This window comes from Phocoena phocoena, chromosome 12 (genome assembly GCF_963924675.1).
Source record: "Phocoena phocoena chromosome 12, mPhoPho1.1, whole genome shotgun sequence".
Lineage (NCBI taxonomy): Eukaryota > Metazoa > Chordata > Mammalia > Artiodactyla > Phocoenidae > Phocoena > Phocoena phocoena.
In genome coordinates this window covers 90,336,468-90,347,743 of record NC_089230.1, presented here as the reverse complement: position 1 = coordinate 90,347,743, position 11,276 = coordinate 90,336,468, and the positions used below count along the sequence as shown (strand labels likewise).

Genomic DNA, 11,276 nt, shown 5'->3' with positions numbered 1-11,276 from the left:
CCTTGATGAGTGAGATTATATTAGCAAATATCATTGTTTTCCTGGCAGTCACAACCTATGTGTATATTTGAAATTATTTCATTTTTTAGAGTTATTTAAATTTTGCATTCTAATTCTTAAGTCTTTTTAATTGCGTGAATATATTTGTTGCTCCCACAAAACTGAATATTCGTATCTAGGTCAACATATGCAGAGGCAATGACCACCGAGTGACAAGGTTTGCTGGGTTTTCACATCACAGCTGCACCACAACTTTATTGTTTGTTTCTGAATCAGAATCCTCTCAGCAACCCCACTTCATCTGTCAAATACTCCATGGGGACAAAAAAGAGAGAAAGCATTTGTAGTCTTCTTGTTGTTGCAAAAATCCAATCTTTTCTTTCTGGCAGATCAATTACTTAAGTAAAGCTCACATCACTACAGGAACAGTCAAGGGTTTCCCACTAAATAAAATACTCTAAGAATTTATTTCTCTCAGCATCTGTTTCTTCACTTTCCAACTCATATTTCTTCATGGCAACAAAATATCGAATAAAAGTTTCCCCTAGAGCCTGTCTCAGACATTGATCTTCCTCCAGTGCCATGAGGGCATCTTCTAGTTTCAAAGGGATCTCAGAAAATTTGGGCTGATGAAGGTCTGTGCCATCCTCTGGAGCAGCCAAAACACCATCGTTTCTTTGAAGTCCATCCAAGCCTGCAGCCACGGTGGCAGCCAGCACCAGGTAAGGGTTTGCCGTGGCTGAGCCCAGTTTATTTTCTATTCTGGTGCCTTTCTCACCATGGCACTTGATATTAAAAGCACAGCTGTTATCGTTGTATGCCCACGTTGTCGGCACACTCTCCTTCAGGTCTTTACTCTCCTTGAAATAGCGCTTCCGGCAGCTAGCGGCAGGAGCCATCAAGCAGCTGAGGGCAGCAGAGTGCTTCAAGAGACCTGCCAACCATTTTTTCCCAGTGGTCGTGAGCTGCTCCGTTCCAGAACTGCTACAGAACATGTTTTTCTTGCCATCGACATCCCAGAGACTATGAGACAAAATTCCTGAATTGCAGAATCCAGTCTCAATGAAAAAGCTGGTGATGTAATTATATTTCCTTGCCACTTCTTTGACAGCTGTTCTAAAGGTAAATGCATTATCAGCTGAACTGAGGCCAAATTCAGGCAGAAAGCAGATTTCCATCTGGCCAGGCCTGGTAGAGGAGGAAAAGCTCTCAACATTGGCCCCAGTGTGATACAACCCATCCACGAGTTCCTGGATGAAAGGCTGGTCGTGATCATTTAGCAATGCTGAAGCAGGAAGAGATATGGTCTTTGAATTGATAATTTCAGGTACACCAAAAGTGCAAAAATCATAGATGAAGGCAGAGAATAGGGAGAAGCCAGAGTCCTGCAGCCGGCTCAGCTGCCTCTTTGCGATGTGCCTTGGGGAAGTCAACAGAGGCTCGCCAGTCACAGTGAACGTGTCACAGATCACCCTTGCTGTCCTCTCGGCCCACGGCAAAACTCTGAAGGTCGATAGCTCTGGCATCAGGACTATGTCACTATTAAAACATGTTGCTCTTATGTGATCCACTTCATTGTCCTTAGGATTTGGTATCAATTCAAGATAACCTCGGGGCATGTAAACGCCATGGATCACTTTTTCCTAAAGAAGTTAAAGGATAGAGCAATCAAGTTTTGAAACTTGAAAACAAACAAAAACGTGGGGGCTGGGAGGACGAGAAAAAAATGTTTAACATCTGTTGGTTAAAGCTAGCTTAGTATCAGATAAATTTTAAATAGTTTAAAATAGAACCCCCGAAGGTAATTTATAAACAAGTCTTAATAGCTTTAGCCTTGGAGACTTTATATGCTCATGTTCATGAAAACAGCACTCATAAAGAAAAGCTATAATGATAAAGAAAATGTCTATAGCAAATGACAAAGGTAAAACCTAACAGAATTATTTGAACTGCTCATAACCAAAAATATTTTTAAAGCACTTTTTATCGTGTGGTGTAGTGGCTAATACTTCAGATAAGGCTTATTCTATTGTAATCCCCACAGGTAATTGACTCTCCAAAGTCTACAGTAAAGAATCCTCAGTCTTTCTCAGAGAGCTGACTGTTGTCACACCCGGGACACACAGGACAGAAGAGCCGGGACTGCTGACAGCTGCACTCCTCTCTTCACTCACCTTTACAACACACTAACGAACAAACTACCTCACAGGCGCAGAGTTCCAGAAACCTTGCCCATGAATGTGGACCTATGTTATAGTTTCCAAAATGTTGCAGCCTTCAAGTCAGCAGTCCTAACTCTGTCATTAATTCCTTGTGTGAAGTTAAGCAGGTCACAGAACTATGTTATGTGCCTCAGCCTCCATATCTGTGAAACAGAAGTGTTAGAGTAGATGATTGCTAAGGCACTTTCTAGTCAAATACCTCTTGGGTTCAATGGATTTAACTTTTATTTAACTTTTCTATGTGCCATACAACATGGAAATAATGAAGTTATAAAGTTGAACAGACACATAAAAATGTAGAAATTGTGTAGTAGGAATATCAATAAGGTTTCATGTGTTGAAGTTTCCATTAATGGGTGGAGAAAAAGCTGACTGTAAAGTTTGGTTCCTATGATGTCAGTGAACATCGTGAGGTTAACAAAACCTACTCACATTCTGCAAGCCAAACTGGTTGTTATATTACTTCCAAATCTCAAACAGGGTGGCTAATGAGGAAGGGCTGATGCTCGCAGAAGCGACTCTTCTGCAGGTGTCGGTGAGCCACTTCCTCCTTCACTTTCCACCATCTCTGCACATTTCCAAGTGCCATTTGACCTGGATGATCCAAATCTGCTTTTGCCAGTAGTAAAGTTGAGTAAGTCAAGCACTGTTTACTCAGCGCCTGCTTAATTTTCAACCTACTCAGGGACCTATATACATAAACTTCGTGTGTGTGTGTGTGTGTGTGTGTGTGGTGTGTGCAGGCAGATCTAAAGAATTTTTGAAGAAACAGATTTGAATCTTTTGGAATTCTTTAAAAAATGTTTTGAAGATGCCCAATTTTTCCCAATATAAAGCAAATGAGAAAAATTACAATTTGATATTGAAGTAATAAGATATATTTAAACAATAATCTTAGAGGATGCTTAATTTTTCATACTTTTGTATATAATACTGATGTCCCTTCCTAAGAAATGATGTTTCAGTAACACAGTAAGTCAGTTATTAAAGTAAATACATGACATAAACTGAAAAATACTCAGAAAATCTCAAAACATATCTAAAAATATCATATTTCTTGATATCACTATTTTTCAGAACTTAATAATATTTATTGTTATCCAACAAAAATAGGATATATTCTTATCAGAATTAGAAGCTAAAAGGGATATACTTTTTATCTAGAAAATTCTATTTAATCTTATTTTTCTCTTTGTTTTTACTCCTAGGTCTTCTGTTGTAATTTTCTCATATCAAACAAATTATAATCTTCATAATTGCAATAAGAGAAAAAAGCAGTGAAATTATTCAAGGCAGAAGGATGAAAATTACCAGTCTTAATTAGTTTTATATTTATATTGGGTAAATGAATTGCTGTTTGGGAGCTGAAAGTATACATTCAGCTCTTAGGGGAACAATAATGTGTCTGGGGAGTGGCAAGGGAAGAAACAAAATGAATGATTGGTTTTCAAATAGAATTGCTGTATAGGTTACAATAAAATAAGAAAGAGCAATAAGGACCATTTGCTTGCAAATGAATTGAATGAAATTATATTCAATCATAACTCTACTTGCAAAACTCACTTGGAAAAAGTGTGCAGGGATACTCTTAGACCGGGACACACCATGGAGGTCTGTTGCTTCAAATCGCACAAACTGAAGGTGATTTTTGGCCATCTCTTGTTTAATGTGTTTCATTCTAGAGGAGAGTTGAGGTGCAGTAGGAATTTGAGTGCTGTTCCCGGTGTTATCTGTAAAATAAAAAATGGTCTAAATCATTAGATCACGATGAACTGCGAAGTAAAATGAGGCTAGAGAATAGTGAATTAGTCATTATGATCATTAACAAAAGCATCATATGTTTCCATGTCTTTGGCTTATTCCTGAGAACACTGTCTCTAAACAGTCTAAGAGATTATCACCTGGGGCAAGGTGAAGGTTAACTCTATTTGCTTAAGTAAACAGTAATATTATATGTAAGCACTTACTGAAAATGTCTTTGCTTATGGAAATTAGAATATATTTACATCACTGTTTTGGCACCATATAAGGCTGTATATAGATGAGTATCATCGAAAAGACTTTAAGCTTCTTGAACTAACTGGTTTTACCCAAATAAAAAGTTCCTGTATGATTAAAGGTAAAATTATTTGTTTGTTTTATTTTCTGTGGGTTTGCCTTTTTGTTTCATTTTCTTTGCCAAAGAGCTTTATATCTTTATAACAGCATCTGAATCTAAGACATCTACATCTCTGTCAAATTTAAAACTTGTATAAATGAGCATATAAAAGTGTTTTCCAAGAATGAGAGTGTAGGAGATGAAAAATCTAGACTGAGTACTCCATTTTGAAAAACTAGAAAACTTAAAAAGAAGTTTTTTTCAAGACTTTTAAGATAGTCTACAAATTCTAAAACTCTAGAGTTAGAAGAGACTGGAGATAACATTTAATTCAACCAACTCAGTAGCTTAAGTCCCAGAGAAGTACAACCAGGTTCCCTGAATCACGCTCTCAGTCCATCACCAAAATTGAAACTGGAACCCAGACCTTTTGATTCTCGGTGGGTGGCTCAATACCGTAAAGTGACTGAATGAATCTAAAGCATATAGAAGGATCAGGCACACAGTACACATCATAGATGTTGGCTGCTGTCTAACTTTTAGGAGACGCAGCAGATTGTAGTCATTCAGCACAAACACTGAAGCTCATCTGCCTCCCTGCAAATTCTGCCTTTGCCCTGGCAACTTTCCTTATCTCAGCTTTCTTATGTGCCTCAGCTTTCTCACTGACACAATATTACCTATTTCATAGGCTTGTTATGATGATTAAACAAGTTATTTAACAGTTCTTGGCAGACAGTAAGCACCATATCAATGTTTCTTAAATGCATCAAGTGAGCACAATTACTCTAACCCTGGTAAATGGTACCATGATCATGTCTGAATCTGAATACCCATCAATCTGTTGCATCACTGATGTTGAACAGCTGTAATTTTAAAGTGATGCTTGAGTATCATTTTTTGAGATATAATTAGGCTTTTAAAACATAAAGATTGACAGTTTAAAAACACAGATTAAGTAGATTTTAAGTACATGAAGCACATGTAGCCATTTGATTGGTTCTACCTATGCAATGACTGGTTCTACCTATGCAAATATATTAGGAATGCTGTCCCGTCACTGTTAAATTTGGCTGCTCTGATGCTCCATAGGCTTTATAACTACCTTCCATTTAACAGAAACAATTAAGCTGTAGCAGTTACAGTGCTTTATGCCAAATTATCAGTTGCTGTGTTCCCAAACTTATTCTGAAGTATTGGGTGTTCTGCCCAAGATGAATAAGTCTCCTTAAAGAAAATAAAATTTATAGGCATTTTAAAATATGGAAAATTTCAGATAATCAGTATTCTAAACCTAATAAGCAATTACATGTAAACCATAAATATATTAATAACATAAAAAAATCAGAAGACGTCTCCTATTAAAGGAATAGTCATTTTACTGGTTCACCAATAATACAATCACAGGAAATCATTAGTTCTTTGCCTTATCTGTATCTTCTACAGTTACTACAATAAATGAGTGTTATTTTAAAATAAGAAAAAGGTTTATCCACTCAATATAGATTTTTTTTTGTTACCACATACTATTTATACTGCACATATATTATAGGGGCAGCCAGAAAAAGGTTGGGCACCCTTAGAGAGCTTTATGTTATTGAGTGAGGAAGCTATAGACAATAAACATGCCACCAAATGCAAAGGTGGGATAATTTATCATGGTGAAAGTGCTGGGGAAAAATAACATAACCATCTGAAGTATTAATTCTGTGAGATTTGATCACAATGTGAACAGGTCCAACCACTGATTCTCTCTAACATCACCAAGTTGCACTATGGCTGGACAGTGAGTGCATATATTAGTTTGCTAGGGCTGCCATAACAAATACCATAGACCAGGAGGCTTAAACAGAAATTTATTTCCTTACAGTTCTGGAGAGTAGAAGTCCAAGACCAAGGTGTCAGCAATATTGGTTGTTTTCTTCTGAAGACATCTCTCCTTGGCTTGTAGATGGCCATGGTCTTCCCTCTGTGTGTGTGTTTCCTAATCTCTTCTTATAGGGACACCAGTCATATTGGATTAGGGCCCATTCTACAGAACTAATTCAACATTAATTACCTCTTCTAAAACTCTGTCTTCAAATACAGTCACATTGTGAGGTACTAGGGGTTAGAACTTCAACATATGAATTCTGGGGAGACACAATTCAACCCATAATAATATACTGACCAGTCTCCATTTTCTTCAGGGTCCTAATCACCACCTGCCATGTTGTTGTGTAATACATGTTTACTGTCTTCACCACTTGCATGTTAGCTCCAGGAGAGCTTACTTATTATGTATTTACTTACTTGCTATTGTATCCCCAGTATCTCCAAGCAGTACAGGCATATCATAGGCACTCACTGGCTATTCCTTTAATAATTTAATAATTAATGTGATTTAATTATTTAGTTAAGTAATTAATACATCGTGTGATTTGACCTTGTCTAATTAAAAAGTAAAAATTGGCATCACATATTTTGATATGTACCCTAAGTATCAAATTTTCATTTAAAAGTTTAATTCTTTCACCAAATATGAGAGCCCTATTCAATCAAATTTCATTTTCATGGCATCAACTAATCTGAATTGTCTGACTTTCTTTTCTTCAAATAAATCGCACTTCTTAGTTACAATTAAACCTTTTGGTCAGCGCTTCCTAGATGTGTATGATAGAGCATACATGTGTATGATAGAAGAGAAAACAGATATTTGCCAGTTCAGGGGCTCATTTGTTTTACTTATACTGTGGCTCCTGAGAGGTGCTCTCCTTTCCCATCTCCTCAGAGAGTTAATAAATTAAATCAATGTGCTTTTATAGAGGAAGTTTCATGGCTGTGAATTTTTAAGGGGAAAAATAAGAAAACATGAAAAACCAAGCAAACCTCAAAGCTCTATAGCAGCTAGAAAGCCTTGGAGAAATGTCCATGTTCTGTGACAATGAGGACATGTTTCAGTTATAGAGAACAAGCCATGGTCACTTATAAAAGACAAACTAAATAGGTGTTTGGGCTTTCAAAAAACTCATTTCAAAAGAGGAAAAGTGCATTTGAGAGTACACTCTGTAATACATTCAGCTTAGGGACGGCTGCCATATTCCTTTCCTTCATCAACCTGGCTGCTCTGAGAGCCACACTGTTAATGCAGATGTGACCCCACTTTTGGCCACATCACATTAGCCCAGCAGTATTCAAAAACAAGGATGGCAGAATAACCTAGTATAAAAGCTGGGACAAAAACAAAAACAATAAAAAGTGAGGGTAGGGAGAGCTATTCTTTGAAAAAATATATTTTTAATAAATTCAAAGTAGTTATTACAGAGAAGAAAATACCACATTGAAAATCCTTACACTTATTTTGGAGATTTATTTTTATATTTATTTTGAAGTTATTTATTGGTGGTTTTTTTTGGAGTTGTAAACTTCCTGGTACTTGGGGCCTGTAAAAAATCTAGCCCTGGGCCAAAGAAGAAGACTGTGAATTAATCAAGTTGAATCAATCAATAATTATACCCACACCCCTAGTCATAGTTGATTGGTGAGAAGAGAGCTCATGACACAGTTCTTTTCTCAGATATTTTGACTTGAGACTAAATAATGGTAAATTCCATTTTTTATGCCTGAACTATATAAAACAAAGGTCACAAACTGTGAAAGAGCCAGTGTAATCAGCAGATATTTTCTCATTAGCTTTCCCAGTGTTTGGAAATGTTTTAAAATTAGTTGACAGTTAAATATCAGAAAATTTCATACAAAAATCTTGAGTTCAACCTTCTCTTGAGAAAAGAGAAAGATTGGGCAACACTGGGTGAACATTTCTCTGCAGCAACCATTGGCTGGAACTCTGAGGTGGCCTTCAAATGGGGTATGTATGCATCCTCTAATTCATGGGTAGGCAAATGTTTTCTGTAAATGGCCAGATAGTAAATATTCACAACTTTGCAAGCCATGTGGTCTCTGAGTGAATAACACTCACTACTTTCTCATCAGCATGCCTCACTCATTATCTGCCTGGCCCCTGTGGCATTTGCATTGATAGTCCCTGATGCTTGGAGGCTGTCAGTGCTCATGTTCTTCACTTCATGGAGAAATTCATGAAGCCAAGCACAGAAAGAGACATTCATGAAGCCACAGAGAAATGCAGGCATGAGAGATGGTATGAATTGCCCCCGAGGATGTTGACACCCTAAACCCTGGAACATGTAGAATATGTTAAACTGCAGGGCAAACAGGACTTTGCAGATGTAATTAAGGTTATGGACCTTAAAACGGACATTGTCTTGTATTATTCAGGTGAGCCCTTAAAAGCAGAGAACTTTCTCCAGCTGTAGGCATAAAAGAGATGTGGAAGATGAGGAATTCAGAGAAATTCCAAACATGAGAAATATCTGAGGCACTACTGGCTCAGAGATATAGAACCAAAGGCTTCCAGGAGCTAAGGGGCACTCCAGCTGGCAGCCAGCAAGGAAACAGGAACCTCAGTCCTATGACTGCAAGGAACTGGATTCTCCCAACAATGTGAATGATCTTGGAAGTGTATTGTTTCCTAGAATCTCTGGCTAAGAACTAAGAGGGCCAACACCTTGATTTTGGCCTTGACATACTTGAAGCACAGAAATCAGCTGTGCAAACCTAGACTTCTGATGTACAGAACTGTGAGATAATGAATTGTGTTCTTTTAAAATGCTAAATTTGTTATGGTGGCAACAGAAAATTAATATATATGGAGTCCTGACAGTGTTCACTCCCAGACTCTATGTCCTTCTTAGGCCCTGTGTGTGGTAAAGAATTTAACCTTGCCCAAAGAGAGCTCTGGCCTTTACCCTTGGCCCTGACTGGTAATCTCTAAGCCCTTAGAATGTCCTGCCTGACAAGAGTGCCTTTGTTTTCCTTGTGTCTCTGGCCACACTAGAAAGTCCAGCAATGTCATTTATTATTGAGTCATGTGGCATCAGCTTGACCCCAGTGGAGCTGGAGACTGAGGTCAGCCGTGTGACCAGTTGACTGTGGAGCTCCAATAAAGACCTGCACACCAAGACTAAGGTGAGCTTCCCTACTTGGCAATACTCCATTTACATTGTCACACACCATTGCCAAGAAAATAGTGTTGTTCATGACTTCAGTGGCAGAGGACAAGTGGGAGTTCCATGCTTAGAACCTCCTTGGACTCTTCATCATGAATCCTTTCCTTAATTGAATTTAATCTGTATTTTTTTCATTGTAATAAACCATAACCTTGAGGATAATAGCCTTCAGTGAGTTCTGTGAGTTCTTATAGCTAATTATCAAAACTAAGGTTAGTCTTAGGGAACTCCCAATCTTGAAATTGGTTTCAGAAGTGAGAGTAGCCTGGTAGACACTGTATCTCTAACCTTACACCCTGCTATATTTCTACCTTTCCAAACCTTGTTTGTTCAATCTTTTCATCATGGATTTCTATGTGGAATAAATAAGTTTAAAATTATTTTCTATCACTTGGATCCCACAGATTTTTGACCAATACACTCATAGGTCAAAATAGCTATATCACTATTGATAACCCATAAATTTAGAATAACAGAAGTTTTAGTATCTGGTCTTACATTTAGGTCTTTAATTCATTTTGAATTTATTTTTGTGTATGGTGTTGGAGAATGTGCTAATTTCAGTCTTTTCCATGTAGCTATCCAGTTTTCCCAGCAACACGTATTGAAGAGACTGTCTTTTCTCCATTGTATATTCTTACCTCCTTTGTCATAGATTAGGTGACCATAGGTGTGTGGCTTTATCTCTGGGGTTTCTATCCTCTTCCATTGATCTATACTTCTGTTTTTGTGCAAGTATCATACTGTTTGATTACTGTAGCTTTGTAGTGTAGTCTGAAGTCAGGGAGCCTGATTCTTCCAGCTCCATTTTTCTTTCTCATAATAGCCTTGGTTATTCAGAGTCTTTTGTGTCTCTGTACAATTTTAAAATATTTTGTCTAATTCTGTGAGAAATGTTACTGGTAATCTGATAGGGATTACTTTGAATATATAGATTACTTTGGGTACTATAATCATTTTGCCAATATTCGTTCTTCCAATACAAGAAAATGGTATATCTCTTCATCTGTTTGTGTCATCTTCAATTTCTTTCATCAGTATCTTATAGTTTTCTGACTACAGACCTTTTTTCTCCTTAGGTAGGTTTACTCCTAAGTATTTTATTATTTTTGATGTAAGTGGGATTGTTTCCTTAATTTCTCCTGATCTTTCATTGTTAGTGTATAGGAATGAAAGAGATTTGGGGATGTTAATTTTGTATCCTGCAACTTTACTGAATTAATTGATGAGCGTTAGTGGTTTTCTGGTAGCATCTTTAGGATTTTCTATATATAGTATCATGTCAACTGCAAACAGTGAAAATTTTACTTCTTCATTTCCAGTTTGGATTTCTTTTACTTCTTTTTCTTCTCTGATTGCCATGGCTACGACTTCCAAAACTATGTTGAAAAACTCTTAGAGGAAAACATAGGCAGAACACTCTCTGACATAAATTGCAGCAAGATCTTTTTTGATCCACCTCTGAGAGTGAAGAAAATAAAAACAGAAATAAACAAATAGGACCTAATTAAACTTAAAATCTTTTGCATAACAAAGGAAACCATAAGCAAAATGAAAAGACAAAACACAGATTGGGAGAAAGTATTTGCAAACGAAGCAACCAGCAAGGGACTAATCTCCAAAATATACAAACAGTTCATGCAGTTCAATATCAAAAAACCAAATATTCCAATTAAAAATAAGTGGACAATCTAAATAGACATTTCTCCAAAGAAGAAATACAGATGGCCAAGAGGCAAATGAAAGATGCTTAACATCACTAATTATTAGAGAAATACAACTCAAAACTACAATGAGGTATCACCTCACACCAGTTAAAATGACTATCATCAAAAAAGTCTACAACAATAAATGCTGGAGAGGGTGTGGAGAAAAGGGAACCCTCCTGCA

General features: G+C 37.0%; 1 protein-coding gene across 1 annotated transcript in view; it reads right to left on the bottom strand.

Annotated features, from left to right (window-relative positions):
• Window positions 1–218: 218 nt before the first annotated feature.
• LGSN (lengsin, lens protein with glutamine synthetase domain) overlaps window positions 219–11,276 on the bottom strand; it is a 29,322-nt gene continuing 18,264 nt past the window's right edge. The window contains exons 4-5 of the mRNA XM_065889147.1: window positions 3,786–3,952; window positions 219–1,643 (exon numbers count right to left, since the gene is read on the bottom strand). Of these exons, the coding sequence (XP_065745219.1) occupies window positions 444–1,643; window positions 3,786–3,952 (1,367 nt within the window). The 3' untranslated portion in view covers window positions 219–443. The remainder of the gene's footprint in view (window positions 1,644–3,785; window positions 3,953–11,276) is intronic.